The 22,004-nt window shown below is 37.8% G+C and overlaps 1 protein-coding gene across 26 annotated transcripts in view; it reads left to right on the top strand.

Annotated features, from left to right (window-relative positions):
• LOC126354879 (broad-complex core protein) overlaps positions 1-22,004 on the top strand; it is a 436,861-nt gene that overhangs the window by 237,185 nt on the left and 177,672 nt on the right. For all 26 annotated transcript variants that reach the window (XM_050004913.1, XM_050004910.1, XM_050004911.1 and 23 more), the window contains exons 3-4: positions 6,433-6,618; positions 10,677-11,397. In XM_050004913.1, coding sequence (XP_049860870.1) covers positions 6,433-6,618; positions 10,677-11,397 — 907 coding nt within the window. The remainder of the gene's footprint in view (positions 1-6,432; positions 6,619-10,676; positions 11,398-22,004) is intronic.

Raw genomic sequence — 22,004 nt, 5'->3', positions numbered from 1 at the left:
ACACTAGTGCTACCTATTGTTGAGTACTGTTTGAGTGTTTGGAATGTGCACCAGGTTAGGTTAAAGGAAGAATCGAAGTAGTTCAGAGATGGACTGCTAGATTTGTTACCAGTAGTTTCAAACAGCACTCAAGTAGTACGAAAATTCTTCAAGAACTCAAATAGGATTTGCTGGAGAGAAGATGATGTTCTTTTCGAGGAGCGCTATTTAGAGAATTGGCATTTGAGGCTGACTACTGCTGCCAAGTACATCTTAGGTAATGGCCACGAGGATAAGATTTAGAGAGTTTGGGACTTATATGGAGGCATATAGACAGTCATTTTTCCCTCACTCTATTTGCGAGTGGAACAGGAAAGCAAATGACTATTTGAAGAGAATGACCTCCTCCAATGCAACCAGGAAGAATTCCGAAAACATCGATAATTCGAAATCCAACTTGCAATTTTCTCACATGACATACTGAAAGCCTTGGATCAAGGCAGTCAGATAGATTCAGTATTTCTTAACTTCTGAAAAGTGTATGGATCAGTATGACATCTATGTTCGTTGTCAAAATTATAATCATATGGGGTGTCAAGAAAAATTTGAGACGGAATTGAGGATTTTTTGGTAGGGAGGACACAGCATATTATTTTGGATGGAGAATCATCGTTAGATGTAGAAGAACTTTGGGGTTGCCCCAGGGAAGTGTGTTGGGAGACTTGTTATTCATGTTGTACATTAATGACTTTGCAAACAGTATTAATAGTAACCTCAGACTTCTTGCAGATGACACTGTTAGCTGTAGGAAAAGAAGCTGCACGCATATTCAATCAGATCTTGGTAAGATTTCAAAGTGGTGCAAAGACTGTCAATTTGCTTAAACTGTTCAAAAATGCAAAAGTGTGCACTTCACAAAACAAAAAAAAGCATAGTTTCCTTTATCTATCATATCAGTGAGTGACAGTTGGAATCAGCCAAAATCTACTATCCTACATATACCTGGGTATAACACTTTGTAGGGATATTAAATGGAATGATCACATAGGATCAGTCTTGGATAACATGGATAAAGCAGGTAGTAGACTCTGGTTTATTGGCAGAGTACTAGGAAAGTGCAATCAGTCTGCAAATGAGATTGCTTACAAATCACTCTTGTTACCCATTCTGGAGTGTTGCTCAAATGTGTGGGACCTGCACCAAATAGGACCAACAGGGGCATGAATGTAGGAGACTGTCGCAGAGATGCTGAAGAAACTGAACTGCTAATCTTTTGAAGGTAAATGTAAACTATCCCAAGAGAGCCTACTTACAATGTTTCAAGAACAGGCTTTAAGTGATGATTATGGGAGTATACTACAACATCCTCCGTATTGCTCAAATAGGGATTGTGAGTACAAGATTAGATTAATTGCAGCAGACAAAGAGGCATTTAAATAATAATTCTCCTTGTGCTCTTTACATGAGTAAATGGGAAGAAGCCTTCATAACTGGCACAATGGGACATACCCTCTGCCATGCACTTCACAGTGGTTTGCAGAGTGTAGACGTAAATGGATAAAACTGGAAGCAGTAAGTTTGTCAGCCCTACTGTTATGGAAAATGGACAGAAGCTTATTACTGGCCTGAAGCCACAATTTATTCCTTTTCCAACTCCCTATGATGACACTGCAGACTTTCATCCCATTGTTATTTGTGGTGATTTTTGTACGTTTTAACACACTTGGTTAAATTTTTAAAACGAATTTACTGCTTAAAAGGTAGTTACTGATACACAGAAGCACCAAAGAAACTGGTATAGGTTTGCGTATTCAAATACAGAAATATGTAAACGGGCGGGATATGATGTTGCAGTCTGCAACTATACAGGACAAAAGTGCCTGGTGCAGTTTTTAGATCAGTCGCTGCTGTTACAGTCGCAGGTTATTAAGATTAAGTGATTAGAAACATGGTGTTATAGTCAGTGCATGAGCAATGAGACTGAGCGTCTGAGGTAGTGATGAAGTAGAGATTTTCCTGTATGACCATTTCACGAGTGTACCATGAATATCAGGAATCCGGGAAGACATCAAATTTCCAATATTGCTGCTGCCGGAAAAAGATTCTGCAGGAATGGAACCAACAATGACTGAAGTTAATCGTTCAATATGACAGAAGTGCAATACTTCTGCAAATTCCTGCAGATTTTAATGCTGGGCCATCAACAAGTGTCAGCGTGCGAACCATCACTGATATGGGGTTTCGGAGCCAAAGGCCCACTTGTATATACCATCAATGACTGCACGACACAAAGCTTTACGCCTAGCCTGGGCCTGTCAACACCAACATTGGATTGTTGATGGCTGGAAACATGTTGCCTGGCTGGATGAGTCTTGTTTCACATTGTATCGTGGACGTGTACAGGAATGGAGACAACCTCATGAATCCATATACCCTGCATGTCAGTAGGGGACTGTCAAGCTGGTGGAGGCACTATAATGATGTGAGGCATGTGCAGTTGGAGTGATATGGGACCCCTGATACGTCTAGACGTGACTCTTGTCAGGTACATGGGCAATCCAGCTTAGGTAGTGTGACACCCCACATGTACAGAATTGCTACAGAGTGGCTCCAGAAAAACTCTTCTGAGTTTAAACACTTCCGCTGGCTGCCAAACTCTGCAAACGTGAACGTTATTGAACATATTTGGAATGCCTTGCACTGTGCTGTTCAGAAGAGATCTCCACCCCCGCTTACTCATGGATTTATGGACAGCCCTGCACGATTCATGGTGTCAATTCCTTCCAGCACTACTTCAGACATTAGTCGAGTCCATGCCACATCTTGTTTGGGGCACTTCTCCTGCCCGTGGGGGTCCTACATGATATTAGGTAGGTGTGGCTCTTCAGTGTATTATTAATTACATTCTTGTTCGCTTCTTAGCCTAATAAAGACTGAAATAATAGCAAAGGTGTTCATTCACATTGTCAGTAAACGAACAGACAACTGTTACTTCAAATGAAATTATTGTTCTTGCAGAAAATAAAAATGAAAAAGAATGTGTACATTGACCTGGTAAGAACAGTATTGCGAGGTGACTGTGACCTCAATACGTTGCTGGTGCTGGAATTTCACTGTAAACTCCACCCCTAACAAATAAAGTGTTATCTGTGTCAGATTCCTCATCCGATGCACTGACAGCGAATATTGTATTGTGCAAGTGATGCTGCAGCTATGCTAATTGTCATGTGATTTAGTTTTACTCTTTAAGTCCTAAAGACAACTCAATATTTTGCATATTGACAAACATTGACAGGGGGGAAGTTGCAAGTGAAGTGAAAAAGTTCCAAGGACTGACATGAGATCAAACCTTAGATCCTTGGAAAATTGTATTCCTGCATGATGCAATCACTGAGCCACTACCTGATCTTTACTAATTGACTTACTTAAGTGTACTGCTAGTTCTGTTCGTTAATTGTGTGCAGTTGCCATAGCAATTTAAACACTTGTTTTACAGTTAAAGTTTAATGTGAATTGTGTAGTTACTGCTGTTCTAGCCTAAAGAACATGTTGTGTGTTCAACCATTATTGGTTGCTACATTAATTATGAGTAACCATCAAGAATTGTTAGGAGAATAATTATTATCTGCACTCATTACTTACACAGCTGATAATCACCCAACCCTAGTGAGGCAAATAATGTTTCTGTCTTCAGCAGTGTATATTTATATATTTACTTAACGTTTTTAACATTAATGGAAATACCTGGATATAGCAGCATTTAAAATAAGGGAAAATCAACCACTCACCTACAGCGGATTAATGTGTGGATTGCAGGAACACACAATAGAAAAATAACACGTGGCTACTGAGATGGGGGGGGGGGGGGGGGCACATGTATGTGTGAACGTACACACAAATGCTATAAAGAGAGCTAGTGTAAATGCTATTTTCTGTGCTTGGTGTGTTGATCCACTATCAGTGAGTGGTTGGCTTTCCCCTATTTTATGTACTTAATGTTTTTTAGGTCAATAACAACTAATTTATAGCATCAATGTAAATTTGTGGACATATAACACATAAACTAAAGGAAAGATTCACCTCTAGATGACTGATGTTACGGCACGTAGAAATACGCAACAGAAACAGCATTGTTTTGAGCTCTTGCTGTAGTAGATTTACATACATTCATGCACAGGAAACTTGCTGCGGTCATGATCATGTGTGTTTTGGTGATTGTGGTTGTGCGCGTGAATGTGTGTGTACTACTACTACTACTACTACTACTACTATGTTAGTTTTTATATATATTTTACAGTACAGTGTTAAAGATTAATATTTCTATTATTTAACCCATTCCCTTAAATGGCACAACATGCATATACTATAGTAATAGATTTATTTATTCCTATTCAAGAATTCATCTGTGGTATAGAAGGAGTTGTCAAGGAGATATGATTTCAATTTATTTTTGAAGCTATTACTGCTGTTCGTCAGACATTTAATTTCATCTGGTAATTTGTCAAAAATTTTTATAGCAGCATATTTTACCCCATTCTGTTTCAAAGATAGGTTGAGTAAAGGATCGTGTAAGTCTTTCTTTTTCCTGGTATTATAATCATGGATGTCACTGTTGTTTTTAAACTAGTCCATGTGGTTGAGAACAAATTTCATTAGTGAGTAAATGTACTGTGAGGCTGTTGTAAGAATTCCCAATCTTAAAAGGATGCCTACAAGACGTGTGACTATGAACCCCACACATTATTCCAACCACTTTCTTTTGAGCAGTGAACACTTTTTGTCTAAGTGTTGAGTTACCCCGAAGTATTATTCCATATGACATCAGAGAGTGAAAATATGCAAAGTATGTAAGCTTACTAATTTCAATATTCTCAAAATTGGAAATTATTCTTATTGCAAACGTTGCTAGAACCTAGTCACTTTAGAAGTTCCAAAATATGAATTTTCCAATTAAGATTCTCATCTATATGTACACCCAAAAACTTAGTATGCTCCACCCTGTCTGCTGACTTCTGTTGATGTATTATATTTATTGAAGGAACTGCATTTTTTGCTGCAGAAAATTGGATGTACTGTATTTTTCCAAAGTTTAGAGCAAGTCCATTTGTATAATTTTCAATTGGAGTTTCTTTTACTGAATTAATAATGATGCTTGTATCATCAGCAAACAGTGTCAGTTCAGCTTATTGTTTCTGATAAGAAGGGAGGTTGTTTTCATATATCAAGAATAGAAGGGGACCTATGATTGAACCCAGTGGAACACCTAATGTAATTTCACCCCAGTTAGATGACGTGACAAACTTATTTAAATCACTTGATCCTTATAAAGAAACTTTTAGTTTCTTGTTCTGTAGGTGTGACTTAAAACACTCATATGCTATCCCATTTTCACCATAGAAGTGTAATTTTTGTAACACAATGTCATGGTTCACACGATCAAATGCTTTGTACAAGTCACAGAAAATTCTATTGGTGACATTTTACTATTTAAAGACTCTATTATGTGGACAGTGAAATTGTATATTGCTGTCTCAATGGAACAGCATTTTTAAAATCCAAACTGTGATTTACAAAGTATTCCATTAGTTTTGCGATGGGTAACTACTCTTGAGTACATTATTTTCTCGAAGATTTTTGAAAATGCTGTAAGCAAGGATGCTGACCGATAATTATTGCCATCTGTGGTGATCAAGAGCTTGAAAGCTAGTAAAATGCTGTTTCTGTTGCTTGTTTCTATGCACCACACATCGATCAGCAATAGGTGAATGATTGCCTTTCCTTTATTTTATGTTTTATTTGCTTCATTTTAACTTGGATTTTGCACATAACATAGGCATTGTTCTGTAATGCGCTAGGTTTTGAACTGAGTGTTGCAGTTGAACTCTACTTTATTCACGAAATATAGCCCAATCAAAAATGATCCTACTTCATGGAGACATAATCCAGGATTAACATTTATACACTGCAGATTTCCAAGGTTGTCTTGGTCTGAGGTCATGTTCTGTGTTAATCTTAAGGTCAACTGCTTTATATAATCAGCCCGTGAAGAAAATTAATTTTTAATCTAAAGTGCTATTAGGTTTAAGGATGCGACATATGGTCATCTACTTCTACACAAATAATGAGCAGAAATTGGCATTTTAGCATGTAGACTTGTACCACACACTGTCACCTGGAATAATTTTTCATTATGTGTGAGTTATGATTAATTATTGGCTCAGAAATGTCACACTTGTTGTGTACAAATAGTCACTATCATTTTATATGTGAATTTGTGTATAGCATTGAAAGAACGCTGTATGTACCACATTGTTTGCAGTGTAACTTTTGAAAGACTGGCACCATTACACAGCTCTTGTTTCACTATTCTTGTATCAACAGATTTCTGCTGATCATCTCATGGTCAGTATGGGAGTTTTTCTAGTACTCCATCTATAGCTTTGTTGTTTCTAGAGTACTCCTTGCAAGCACCCAGTGATAGTCCTCCAGGATGTGGCATTTGCGGATCTCCATGCCCTTGTTGAATTTATCTACCACGGGGAAGTAAATGTGCACCAGCGCAATCTCAGCTCCTTTCTAAAAACTGCTGAAGTTTTAAGAGTTAGTGGACTTACGCAGCAAGCAGATGAAAGAGAAGAGGTAAGTCCGTAATTTCATTGAAATCTTTACCATAACTGTTTTTAAACGAATTCACCATAGCAGATAATTCTTTGTTTGGTTGTAGTCTGATGCAAAAAGCCTTCCTATGTTTAATTAATGGTTCTTCTCCAGTGCTTAACAGTTCAAGCTTTTAAAAAGTTGTATGTGTAAGTAGTCTGCGAAATAAAAACATTACATTGCTGCTGTAATTGCAGTGTGAAGACGCATAACATCACCTCATTTTGTTTTGTTTTCTCCCCTTTCCTACCTAACCTCATTTGTTGTCATTATTTATGTAGTGTTATTCTTCGCTTTCATTCCTTCTGTTTCAGCAGCTAATAAGTTATATTTTTACTACAATTGAAACTTGAAAAGTTCATTATTATTCACATTCAGGGTAACTGCTGCAATACTGCACAAAGTTAATCATATAAAAAAAATTTGCAAGATCCTTTTAGTAAAGGATATGACCAACTGTTGTGATTACAGATAATTTGTAAATGTTTTGAGTCCTGTAAGTACAATTTTGATAAGATGTAAGAAACTGAGACATCCAAAATTTCTTTGTGAGATAACCAACTTTAGGATAGGTCTGTCATCCACTTTTGTCCAAGCAATATAATCATCATCATTGGAAAATATATTAAGGTCAGTAATACACTGAGATGAGAAAAGTAATGGAATACCTCCTAATATCACATCAAACTTCCCATTTCCCAGCATAATGTAGAAACTCATGTGGCATGTACCCAGCAAGTTGTTGGAAGTACTCTGCAGAGTTATTGAGCCATGCTCCTTCTGTAGCCACCCATAACTGTGAAAGTGTTGTCTGTGCAGTATTTTGTGCACAAACTGATTTCTCGATTATGTCCCATAATTGTTCATAGGGATTCATGTCGGGTGATCTGAGTGGCCAAATCATTTGCTCGAATTTTCCCGAGTTTTGTTCACACTATTCATGAATGATTGTGATCTGTCGACAGTTCCATCATTGGCACTTTTATTTTCACAAGTCCATCTTGATCACACAGATTTCTTTACACTTTATTACCAGTTTTGGCTTCAGATCGATAAAATATTCTGATAAAAGAGTCATTGTCAAGTTAAACATGTGAGTACATGGTACGTGCTCACAGACTTGTGAAAATAAAAATTCCAAAAAGAAAATGATTGCAGACTCCTTTACAGACTTCATGTCTTCAGTTGATAAATTCCATCATTGTTTAGGAACATGAAGTCCATTAATGGCTGCAGATGGTCTTCAAGTAACTGAACATAATCATTTCCAGTCGAGGTTCGGTTCATTTGCACCAGAGGATCCAGTCCATTCCATGCGAACACAGCCCACACCCATTATAGAGCCACCACCACCAGCTTGCATGATGCCATGTTGACAGCTTGTGTCCATGGATTTGTGCAATCTGTGCCACTCTTGAGCCCTACCATTAGCTCTTTAATAGCCTAAATTGGGACTTATCTGACCAGGCTACAGTTTCCCAATTGTCTAGGATCCAATATGGTCATGATCACAGGAGAGATACTGCAGGCAATGTCTTATTGTTAGCAAAGGCACTTGTGTCGGTCATATGCTGCCATAGCCCATTAACGCCAAATTTCAATGCTCTGTCCTAACGGATATGTTTGCTGTACATCCCGTATTGATTTCTGTGGTTATTTCATGCAGAGCTGCTTGTCTTTTTTGCGTTGACAACTCAATGCAAACACAGCTGTTCTGGGTCATTAAGCGAAGGTTGTCAGGCGCGGCATAGTCCGTGGTGAGAGGTAATGCCTGAAATTTGGTATTCTTGGCACACTCTTGATGATATGGATCTTGGAATGTTGAATTTCCTAAATGGAATGTCCCATGCATCTAGCACCAACTACCATTCTGTGTTCAAACTCTGTTAATTGTTGTCATATGGCCATAATCAGGTTGGAAAGCTTTTCACATGAATCAGATAAGTACAAAGGGCAGCTCCACTGATGCACTGCTATTTTGTACCTTGTACACGTGATGCTAATGCCATCTGTATATGTGCATATCACTGTCAAATGACTTTTATCAACTCAGTGTTTTATTTCAGTCTTTGAACCCTTCTGGTTCTCTTGTATGAGAAGTTATATATATATATTAAAAACAAAGATTCCAAGACTTACCAAGCGGGAAAGCGCCGGCAGACAGGCACATGAACAAAACACACAAACACACACACAGAATTGCTAGCTTTCGCAACGGATGGTTGCTTCTTCAGGAAGGAGAGGGAAAGACGAAAGGATGTGGGTTTTAAGGGAGAGGGTAAGGAGTCATTCCAATCCCGGGAGCGGAAAGACTTCCCTTAGGGGAAAAAAAGAACAGATGTACACTCGCACACACACACACACACACACACACACACACACACACACACACACGCATATCCATCCGCACATACACAGACACCTATATATATATATATATATATATATATATATATATATATATATATATATATATATTAAAAACAAAGATTCCAAGACTTACCAAGCGGGAAAGCGCCGGCAGACAGGCACATGAACAAAACACACAAACACACACACAGAATTACGAGCTTTTGCAACTGGCAGTTGCTTCGTCAGGAAAGAGGGAAGGAGAGGGAAAAATGAAAGGATGTGGGTTTTAAGGGAGAGGGTAAGGAGTCATTCCAATCCCGGGAGCGGAAAGACTTCCCTTAGGGGAAAAAAAGGACAGGTGTACACTCGCACACACACACACATATCCATCCGCACATACACAGACACAAGCAGACATATTTAAAGGCCAATATATATATATATATATATATATATATATATATATATATATATATATATATATACACACAGAGTCTCAATGATTTTGGTGAAAGTTGAGGAGATTTCTTGTAGAGCCACCGAAATCATTTCACATTTTACATTTGCAACATGTGGAATGGAATTTTCCTGTCAAGAAAGTCATTGGTTATGTTAGTGTGAAGCAATTTTGTCAAAGAAATTTCTGATCTAATTAATAGTTATATTTTGAAACCAGTTCTTGGGCATACAGCTGAGTGTGAGTGTCTTATTGGAACAGAATTTTGTTGACGTAGCTCACCTCCATCATCAGCTGTTACTAAAACAATTGGTAGCACCAATTGTGTCAATGAACTTCGGCATCAAAGCATTGTTTTAGGAGTACACACCCAGCTGTATGCCAAAGGATTGGTTTTGCAGCTACAATGCCAGGAGAACATGATGATTTATAACAGTTATGTTGATTTGTAATCCGAGTTTGACTGTCTATAAACACGTGAGTTAATAATCTCATTTGAGCTAACGTTACTGTAATTATTATTATTTTGCATTTTATAAAAGAAATCTGAGATTATTAGTGTGTTTAGTCCGACAACAAAGTGAAAAATTACGAGGTGAAGAAGGAGGTATGAACAACAAACATTGACTGTGCTATGCCCCCCCCCCCCACCCCCCACCCCCGCCCCACCCCTCCTCCCAACTTGAATAAAGAGAACGGAGCCTTATTTTCTGAAGGGGGAAAATAGAAACAAAGAGTTGGACTTAAGAATGGCATTATAAGAGTGGTCAGAGTAGAGTGTGTCTTCTGTTTTGATACTAACATGATAGTCCATTGCTGTGAGACGGAGAAGCAAATAACATGTGAAATATTATTGGGGAGTGTAACATTAATACAGCATGCCTGGGGAAAATGTGCCAATAATGGAAGATAAAAAAATGAGGGTAACAATTGAAATCTTTATTTATAATTTCCAGTTTTGTTTCACCTTTCTTAAAATACTTTTACCAACCAAAGTAGTTGCACTATTCGAAATGTGGCCACTAAAATAAATATTGGTTAATAGTTGGCTAATTCACTTAAAAGATGAGTTGTTGTCATCATTTCACCTGACATTAAAATTTTTCTGAATGAGATATTCATTAAAAATAATTAGAGTTAATGAATTTGTGATGAAATGTATTAATGGTTTAATAGTTCTTTGAAAGGACTTTATGTGAGGTACAATTTGTTTCTGTTATGATGTCTGCAGGTGCCAGTTCCACCACACAGCTCGTTCCCACGCAATGCCCTGCACCACAGTCTCATGGATGACACTTTCTTCACCTCCCCACACTCGCCACCAGTACACTCGACTCCCACCGGTGTTCCAGTCAACCAGTTGCTGCGAAGAGCTGCCATGGCAGGTGGAGGCGGTGCCATCACAGGTTTTGGGAGGCGGGAGAGGCGGATGTCTCCAGATCATCAGCACCACAATTTACAGGATCCATCGGCCGATCAGTCACAGATTCCGATAACGAACAAACGGGCACGCACTTCTGAACCCACTACCGAAACAGCTCCATGCCCCAGCCAACAGCAGCAACCATCTCCAGCCGATTTCTCGACTTCCAATTTTCCTTCTGGCAAGCAGTCACACCAGGGAAACATAAAGATGGAGGCAGAGGGTAACGGTGGTAACGAGCGCGAAACTTCGCCCTCACCAAATGGCAGGAATGTGATGGACGGTGTCAAGTCGGAGCCTGCTGAACATTGTGGCACAGGAGGAGATGTGGAGAACAGCACTGACTCTGTAGAACAGGCTGATGAGACCCGCCAGCAGCAAACAAAAGGCGAACAAGATGACCATGACAGTGTTCAAGGACAGCCACCTTCCTATCTCTCTGCTGCTGAAAGCAAACTCTTTGGTTCCATTACCTCTGCTGGTAGCTTCAACTTCAGCATGGCAGCACTTGCAGCAGATCCAATTACAGGTGAGAACATTGGTAGATCGAAATGTCAATGGTGGTGTTGTTTTAATCAGTTTAAAGCAGCTTCATTGCTAATCTTGTGTGAGTCTTTTTGTATCTTCGTGATCATTGCATGCTACATTCATATGAGCTCTATTCGAGCCATGGCCTCCCTGTGTGTAGTCCCTCATAGATTTTAACTTTAGGTCAGTTACAGAGCCAAAAATATTTTGTTAAATATTTATCATAAAACATCAATCTTAATGGAAATAAACTTCTGAATTACACCATAACCTGCTATACTACCTTATTATCCACTTAAATGCACCAGAAGCACATGAAGTGCATTAAGAAGGTTCATTTTGTTTTGTTTAATTTTTTTATTCTGAAACTATACTGTAAAAATAAAATAAATTTGTTTTCGGTCACATCTTTTACTAAAATGTCCGTCTTAATTAAAATTACCTTTCATTTTGAAGCACAATAAACAACCAGGTACTCTTCCAAATCCTCTGAGGTCATATAATGTTAATGATCAGGAAAAATGTTTTTGTAGGAGGAAAATGATCATCATCTTCCTTTCAAGGATTATGCTGTTGCCTCTTCCAAACTCTAACAAAATAATTCCAATCTTTTGTAGGCTTTCCAATATCTCTTTTTTTTCCATTTTGCTTGTAATTCAAGATCCTCTGAGGAATTCTGTAACCTGGAATTCTCATGAGGCGTTGTTTCCAACTTCACGATATTTTTGAATTTTTTCATTCATGCTGAAAAAATTTAATATTTTCGTTTCTAAGCATATCTCTCCTTGTGCAGCCCTTCTTCTTTCTTAGGAAGCTCATCTCTGCTGTTCAATTTTTTTTTTTGTCTATTTGTTTCAAGCCAGCTTTTGTTTCCATAAGATAACACCGGAATTGCTATTACTTCATAGAATTTCATGATGGCTTCTTTTGGTACTTCATGGCCCAGTATTCTGCTAATGGTACCACAGACAGCCTGGAATTTTGTGTATCTTATTTCAAGTTCGGGATGCAAATCAAAACTTGGAGCACAGCCTAAATTAGAGATTTGAGACACTTGTTCTAAAACTGAATTATCCAAAACAGTTTTGATCTGACTGGATTTTTTCCTCGGAATGTCATTATTTTTGTTTTGTTACTAGAAATTTTAAAATTGTACTTCTTGCAAATTTTGTTCAGCTGGTATACTGATCTTTAGAGGTCACCTTTATTTTTTAAAATAATAATGATGTTATCAGTAAATAAAAGTATATTCAGGTATTCCTAATTAGTAATCTCACTTCCTCTGTTTACTTTACATTTTCCATTTGCGAAGAATGAAGTCACTGTAGAGATTAAAAAAGATAGGTGATAGTCCATATCCTTGTCTAATGATTATTTCTTCAAATTGAATCCTACCTGTGTTTATTACAGTGCATGTAGTTTTGTAAAAACTTTTCACTACCTCTATTAGGTTATAAAGATATCCATACTCAAGGCATAATCTTCCATAGGCTATTGTTTCTCACAAGTCACAAGGCCTTCTCAAGGTCGATAAAGGCCATGTGGGTTCTTTATTAAATTCTCTTGTGTTTTTCAATGCTGTTTTAAATTACAAACACATTGTCTGTGCATGAACAACCTAATCTGAATCCATTTTGTTCTTCAGAAATAAGAGTTTCTGTAATATTCTTCGTGCGGTTATTGATGATTTTTAATTATAATTTGAATCCAGTGTTTAGATGATGTATGATGTGAAATTTTTTACAGTCATTACATTTCCCTTTTTTGAAAAGAGAGATTACCTCTGCTGTATACCAAGCATCTGGGACCTAGCAGTTCGACCACCATTCGTTTATTAATTGTGAAAGTCGTTTATCTAGTGGTAACCCTCCATATTTAATTAGCTCTGCATTTATTCCATCTATTCAAGTAGCTTTTCTGTTCTTCATGTCTTTCAAAGCCTTTTGTAGTTTGTCCGTAGTAATTGGATCTACTGTTTCATTGTACATACTTTCTTCACTGTCATCTTCTGTCTTCTTTATACTCCACAGATTGGTATAATGATTAATCCATTGTTCATTGGGCAGTGTCCTTTTTCTTCCTTGTTGAGGACTTTCATGACCTTGTATGCACAGTGCTGTCTACCATGTACTTCGTGTTCTAGGACCCTTATGAATGAGTCTCACGACTCTCGGTGTGATTTGCACACTTTTTTTTTTTTTTAGCATTCCTTTTTATTTTGTGTGTTTCCCAGCTTTCTGACGTTTTTGTCTGTATAAGCTTCAAATAAGCCATTTGTTTTTCTTTAATGGTTTCTTTAATTTCTGTGTTGCAAATTTTGAGTTGTTTTTTTCTCATCCGTTTTATTCCTTTTACCAAGTGCTTCTGAGACTGTTTCAATGATGCAGGTTTTGATATTATTCCATTTTATATCGATGTCTTCATTGACTTATATTGAAGCAAGCTTTTCTTGGAGTCTGTATTGAAAAAGTTTTCTAATACTGTATTCCAACGGGAGATATTCTTTGAACAACTCCTGTTGTGGCTTCTTTTGGAGTTTCTTTGCCTTCTTCCATCTTGATGGTAATGTTATCTTACTGCCTAAAAGGAAGGGTCACTGCCTATGTCGCTTTCTCTGTAAACATCTTGCATGAGATTCTTCATTTATCATTAATTAATATGTAATTATTCACAGACCTTAATCCATGTGCACTGCATGTAAACTTGTGTATGTCTTTCTTTCTGTAATATGTGTTAGTGATTTTAAAATTGCTGAAGGAGGCAAACTGGGGTAGTTCATGTCTATTATTATTGAGGGTCTTTCCTCCAAATAGACCTTCTATTCCTGGTATAGATAGATTCCCAACCATCGCTTTAAAACTGCCAGTGATGACAACATGGTCCATCTTGTTGATTTTGTTCACTTCTTTCCGAAGATCATCGTAAAAATATCTGTATTATCCTTCCTTCCCTCCCTCCTCTCGGCAGTAGACAATTTTAAATGGTATATGACCTCTTCAAATTTGTAATCTATCATTTTTCTTTCATTTATGAAGCTGTAATCATGAATATTTCCTCTCCATTTATCAGTGACTAATATTTCTACTTTAGCATTAGCTCATTTTCTACGTGGGACACCACTGTAAACCATCCAGTAGCCTGTCGAATCTTTCATTCCTTTTAGTTTTTTCTTAATTTGTGTTATTATTGCAGTGTCTACTTTCCTTTCTTTGAGTACTTGATTTAATTCACTCTCTTTGTTGGTCAATCCTCTAACATTGCTTGTTGCCAAAGAGACATAATCCATAATGCCAAATTGTTTGTCCTTTTGAGATTGTCCGGTTCTCACCAGTTGATCCAGTTCGGTATCCAAGGCTGTTTGTGAGTTTGCCGGTAATTTTATAATCACCTAGCTGCGTTAAGAGTGCTGTGCAAGTTGTAATATGATGGGGCTGCCACTTCTAGGTTTCGCAACCTGCATGATTTTCTGTCAGGGTTGTCTCTCTTAGGGAAGCTGGCTTCACTTCGCCTATAGAGCCCTAAAAAGATGTTAGTGGTGTTAATTTCAGGACATGAAATATTCCAGGAGAGATGTCTGCTGACGTATCTTTTCCTCATCTATTGAGGATATTGCAGATAGTAGTTGAATTAAGTAGCCCGAATTTCTTACTGTTTCTGCAAAGACAACACAGTACATAGTTTCTGATTCTTCAGTGGTGCTGCCAAGGAAGCCTAAGTTGCTGTGGATGTACACAGGAGCATTTTTGATTTTAGGTTCAGTGAATGCATTTTGTGCATCTTGTAGTGAAACTGAGGATTCTCGTAGGAATGAATCAGTCATAAATTTCAAAACTTGTGAACTTTCATTATAGAAATCAACAGCTTCAGTCCATGTACCCTAACCTCGTTAGGGCATGTTCAGGTGCCAACACTATATTCGGTAGAAGTTCTCTGTAGGGGTTTTGGGAAACACTATCTTTGTAATTATTTAATTTACTTCCAGTCAGCTGCCACGCACTTCTTCGGCAGTATGTTGCTGTGCATGGGCCAGGCATGTGAAGTGTATTTTAAACACGAATAGACTACGTTAAGGACAGTTGCAGCCTTCAGCATGTAGATCTGAGCAGTCAGAATACATAACAAGAACTTGGTCTTCTTGAATTACTGCAGGTCCGGCACTTAAGACTTCCATTCCAAACCAAGCTATTGTTGGTTGATTTGTGCGTTCTGACACTTTGCAGGAATTCAGTAATTGCTCTGAGGCATCTTCTCCATTGAGTTTGCCAACATTGTTTTTTGTGTGTCTAATAAACACAATTGTCAATAGTTTATGCTTATAGACACATATGTAGAAATGAGAAATAGTGAACTGATAAGTTTAGATATGTGTCATAACTGAATATCAAGTTCTTCAGTCCATGCATAATGTGTGGTGTTGCTAGCAGGAAATCATCTTCAAGACTGTGATGTGCTTGAATCTGATAGTAAATGACAGTTTACTGTGTAGCCTGGCATGGAGCTCCACAGTCCCAATTTGGATTATGCTGCTTGTTTCATTTGGGATGTACATCTTTTCTGCCACAGCTCATTCAGTTTTGATTAGGGCAGTCTAGGTCCTGTGTGGCGTGTGAGAGCCAGTTGGAAACCCATCACCTTGAGATGATGATATGCAGGTGCACATCTGTTTCTACTTCACATTGACGTTTCCATTCTGGCTATCATGTGAGAAATGTCATGCTAAGTAGGATTTTATGACTAGCCTTTGAAGATTTAAAAGTGGCAGGTTCATTTGTGTGGGTAGATATAATTCCTGGAGATCTTGTTGAGTACCTCGTAAGAACAGTAGATCTGCCTGAATGAACTGGCATAATATCTGTTAACAGCTGAAGCCAATGAACTTAGGTAGATCTGATAGTAACAAATTTTATGCACATGGTAGAATTCAGTATGGTGTCAGCAAGCTTTGAATGATGGATTTTCATCCAGACAGATGTACAATACTTGGCGCCTGAGTACAACAAACCCAAAGCTAAAGAACACGGGATCCTCAGGTAATTCCTCATACTCATGAGGATGTTCTCACAACTCTTTAGTTTCTGAGCTAGATTCAGAAGCTGCTGTGTGAAAGACAGTGTGTGAATCTACATAAATATTCCACAAGCCACCATATTGTGTATGGTGGGTTGTACTTTGTTTTCTACTAGTCATCCCCTTGTTTCACTCACAAATGGAGCAAGAGAAAAATGACTCGCAAAAGCGTTTCACAAAAGAACATCACCTCCGCCTCATGGATTTCAATTAATTTCACGAAGCACCTCTGTAGAACTTACATGCTTATTGTTCCTACTGGTAACAAAAATAGCAGCATCGCTCTAAATTACTTCAGTGTCTTCCTTTAAAATAAACTGTTGTGGATCCCAAATACTTCAGCAGTATTCAAGAATGGGTTGCACTAGTGTCCTATATGTGGTCACCTTTAAAGATGACTCACACTTTTGTAGAATTCTCCCAATAAACCCAAGTTGATCATTCACATTCACTACTACAAGCCTTGCATGCTCTTTCCATTTCATATAGCTTTGTCATGTTATGCTAACACACCACTAATACTGTAGTTGAACATTACAGATTATTGTACCTACTCATCTGCGTTGACTTACATTTTCCATTTGGTTCAAGATGAACAGATACTATGGTTTCTAATTAAGATGATGAATGTTGCTTCTGGAACTTATGTTCATGATTGCCAGATGATTATTCAAATGGGAGCAAGATACTTCTGTTTTGTTCTTACTGAGATGTAGCCTCCAGATTTTGAAACAAGTCTCCCGCGTAAACAATTCGCTGGTCAGTATCCCTTCTGTCTGCTTCAGTTCCTTGTGTAGTGTGACAAGAGTCAGGTCATTGTCATAGCAGAATTTTCTGGTTGTTACGTCAGGGAGGTTAGACAGATACACATTGGACATATTTGGTGAGAGAACTGATCGTTTGGGCAATCCGTTGTTGATCTTTCTCTTTCCACTTATCTTGTTTGTTTCCAATAATTACCGGCAATTTCCAATCGTGTAGCATGCTGTTAACAAATCACATTATCATTCTGCATAGTGTATGTTAAAGAAGTTTATAGATTAGGCCTTATCTCCACACAGTGCTGAAGGCAACAGTGAGATCAGTAAACACCATAGGTGTTTCCCAACAATGAGATAATCAGTGAAACATCCACAATGCATCCATTGTTTCATCAACAGCTATCCATATGAGGTAGTTACTTATATAGCTGCACACCCTTTACGGAGTCTTTTTATAACAAAAATCTAATTACTTTTTCTTTAAAGTCAGCTGACCAGGAATATGTTGCCTGCGTACCTTCTGTAGTACCACACAATATTCAGACAATTGAAGTTTGTTCCATGGAAGAATTTTCACAGTAACTGTAGCAAAGCACATACACAAAATTTTGGTGCTCTGCTTTTTACATAAGTGCACTGCTTTGCTTTGCTTTGTGTGTGTGTGTGTGCATGTTGCTGAATTTGGCACTTAATACAGTAACCAGTCTGTTTATTGCATGCTTGACATAAAAAATCTGTCCATAAGTAGTTAAAAGCTTTGCCCACCATAAGCTGAGTCTTAATTTTGATGGAACAGAAAAACTCGTGTACTCTAAAGAAGTGCTGTTTGCCAAACTTGTCATAGTACACACTTTTCCTAGTTCTGAATTGGCAAAAGTCGCTCACAGTCAAAAAACTTGGAACCAGTAGTCTTTTGTTTGCACCTCTGCCAGTCTCAACAGCACACGAACTCCTTTAATAACCCATCATACATGCTATACATCGTTATGTTAGTACATCGGCTTTGCTTTTGAGGACTGAAATTCGAGTCTTGCAGAAGCATCTCCTTCACAATCCAACTCCAAATACAATTAAACACGTTTTATTGCACTAAAAAGGTTTTTTTTTAGAAATAATTTATTTTCTATCTTCAGCTTTTATGGCAGGCCAGGTTTGGATATTTTTCTAAGGTTGCAGCCTACTGAGGGTGATAGGCAACTTGAAGAGGGTAAAAAGCAATAATATGTAGTTTTATGTAGTGTAAAGTGAAACTACATAAAAATAAATAATTATAGTTAAGTACAAATAAGTATGTAATGATAAAATAAAATATGAGGGCTATCCAGAGAGTAACAGACTTTTTTTTGGGGGGGGGGGGGGGGGGAATGTATATATAAACAGTTGACATCCACATCTACAACTATACTCTGCAAACCACCATGAAGTGCTTGACAGAGGATACTTCCAATTGTACCAGTTATTAGGGCTTCTTCTTGTTCCATTCACGTATGGAGCACGGGAAGAATGATTGTTTGAATGCCTCTGTGCATCCTGTAATTAATCTGATATTGTCCTCATGATCCCTGTGTGAGCAATACACAGGGGGTTGTAGGATATTCTTATTCTGGTTCTTGAAACTGTTAGTAGACTTTCTCAAGGTAGTTTACTTCTGTCTTCAAGAGTCAGCCACTTTAGTTTCTTCAGTATTTCTGTAATCCTCTCCCACGAGTCAAAGAATGTTCTGACTATTTGTGTTGCCCTTCTATGCAAATGGTCAGTATCCCCTGTCTTGTTTGATATAGGTCCCACACACTGGAGTAATATTCTAGAATATGTTGCAAGAGTGATTTGTTAGCATCATCTTTTTAGAATGATGGCAGGTCCGTAGTATTATACCAATAAACCAAAGTCTGCCACCTACTTCACCAACAACTGAGCCTATGTGATCATTCCATTTCATATCCCTGCAAAATGTTACATCCATGAACTTGTATGAGTTGGCTGATTCCAACAGTGACTCATTGATATTCTAGTCATAGGATATTGTGTTTTTACATCTTATGAAGTGCACAGATTTGCATTTCTTAACATTTCAAGCAAGTTACCAATCTTTGCACCACTTTGAAACCTTATCAAGATCTGACTGAAAATTTATACAGCTTCTTTTCAGCCACAACTTCATTATAGATAATTGCATCATCTGCAGAAAGTCTACAAGGTCATTACTACAGGGTTTATACGACCCAGGACAACTAGGAGATCTGGGAATTTTTAATCCGGGAGAAAACCGGGAAAAACCCAGGAATTTTTTAGGATTAAGGGAATTTTTCATTGTTCTTGTTTTCAGTTAAATTTTTGTAATTTTGTCTGGTAAGAACCAATACTCTAACAAAGGGTATTACTGTATCCCACTACTGCAGAATAATACTGCAGCAATAAATAATGAACAAGAGAAAAAACAAAAATAAAACTTAAATTGCAAAGGAAATGTAACACAGTGCTCACACAAGCATCTACCAGCAGCAAAATGTGTCAAAGGCATTAGGAAGACTATGCAATGCTTTGTAACAACAAATTGCCTCCGATGAGTGTGACATCACAACTATTTACATCATATTCGTTTTAGCAGTTACGAGCAGGATCGTGTGCCTGCGCAGTTGATTAATACCTTCTCCCGATTCTGGCAACAGAAATGTGGCTGTTGGCTGTGTAAGCAGTCGCTGCCAGTAATGAGATGCTACTGGGAAAAATTTTACTGGCACGGCCAAGCTGCTAGATTCATGCATGCGCAGCAGGCCGTTATCTAGGAGGGGGTAAATTCATATTCTTGAGGGGAAAAACCTTGTTTCACAAAGCGCCTAGCATACAGCGCACGTTGGTCTATCGATTATCATATGATTTTGAAATGTATCCCTGTTGGTTTTTGAACAGTTTTGAACACATTCTAATTTGATTTCTGAATAAATCATAAGTTGATTTATGAATGAGTGCATAGTGTATGTGATGTCTCTGTCAAGGGAATCCTCATTGCATCTAGAAATAAAATTTCCGGCATACAAAAGGAGCTATACTAGCTGAGCGGAGTAAAGCCGAATGGATGAATGCCAACTGCTGTCTGATTATGTGGATGATTGGGTTTGCGAATGATAAGCGTTGTTATAATTACTAGGGTAATCCATAGATTGAGAATACCAGAGTGGAAATAAATGACTAACAGGAATAACAGGCAGGAAAGATTATGTATTATCTTCTCGGTGTATCCAAGAAAATGAAATTTTGACAGAAAATGTTTGCTCAGATCGCTATACTAGTACGGGCCAGTTTTATAGTCCCCGGCTAGCAGCTGCCTTAAGATCTATTCTGGAAGTAGCGCGGAAAACTCCTTGTATGACCATGTAACAACGCCTAACCGGACAATAATTGCAGGATAACTAAAATGGGGATTTTGGCAGAGTTAGTGAAGTTCACCAGTGAATAAGCTTTGACATTGGCAGGAGTAGTTACTGAATTAATGATGACAAGACTGCTTGTTAGAACAAGAAAGGAGAAGGAACAGGGACATCACACAAATTGTGAAAGAATATGACGATTCCAAATTTGTATAAAAATTTCGTACCACTACTTTTCAATCTCATGCTTGAGAAGCTGGAGCATATGAATGAAATGTGACACTGTTTCCTAACATAAAGCTTTTTGCTTGTAGTAGGCCTAATAGGCATTTGATATTTGTACTTTGTGAATTACATTCTCTGGTGTTTTAAAAATGCCCATTTGTGCCAAAGCAATCTCGTTTATTTGGTGTGTGTTACAATTGCTGCAGTTTTAGAAAGGCCTGTTTTGTTTTTATCTAGCAAACTGTGAGAAAATAGACGTAATCAGATTGAAAAACCACACCAGTCTTTGTTCCTATTTGTATTAACAGCTTTTTTAGTATTAGACAACATTATTTCGATTTTTCATGTAGCAAAACGTTTGACGAACTTTGATAAGGTAATAGATACTTTGGCAGAAAGGAAGGCACACCATGTAAAGCTGTAGCAAGATTAGAGAGAAAAAAATGCTAGGAGCTATGGATTGAAGAAATGTGTATTGGCTTGCTTGTCTCTTGCATTTACTGGTTTTATGTACCCTATATTTAATTTTATGTCACACAAAAAATCTGTGTGAAGAGGCCTGGCACTGCACTTTGGCGAACTTCCTGGGGGTGGGGGCACTATCTAGTATTGCCCCGGTTCGGAAATATCATAGATATGGGGCTGATGCACATAGCAGTCTGAGTTACAGTGGGTAGTCTGCACGTGTTCACATTAGGGATTTTGCTGTTTCCTCTTCGTTTACTGCTCTCGCGTCAAATGAAAACGAAACAGATTTCTGTGGTTGGGAACTATTTAGTGAATTGAAATACATTCACATAATTATGGAAGGTTAAAATATGTTATTAGTTTCAGATTTTATTTTATTTCCACCTTTCTGATAATCGAGCATTAACTGCCTTGCAGAATAATGAAGTTATTTTTGTCAGTTTGCTAAAGAAATCTTCTTTCATTAATCTTTTCCGCTGTGACAGTTAGTATATTTGAAACGAAGTGTTTAATTCTACACTATGGGCTAATTAATTTTAACTGTTCACTGCATTTCAAGTGCACATTTTCATCTTCTACCACGTGTGGCATTATGCCATAATAAAGAGCCAAACCTGAAATAACACGTTACTGGTACTCCAAGAAAATTTACATCCCGAAAACCACATTGAAAAGCTTAATATCAGGTCGAGGCCTACTTCATTGGTAATCTGGATGTA

This window comes from Schistocerca gregaria, chromosome 3, assembly GCF_023897955.1.
Source record: "Schistocerca gregaria isolate iqSchGreg1 chromosome 3, iqSchGreg1.2, whole genome shotgun sequence".
In the NCBI taxonomy this organism is placed as follows: Eukaryota; Metazoa; Arthropoda; class Insecta; order Orthoptera; family Acrididae; genus Schistocerca; species Schistocerca gregaria.
Note: the sequence above shows the minus strand (reverse complement) of the source record. Positions and strands in the feature narration are given on the sequence as shown.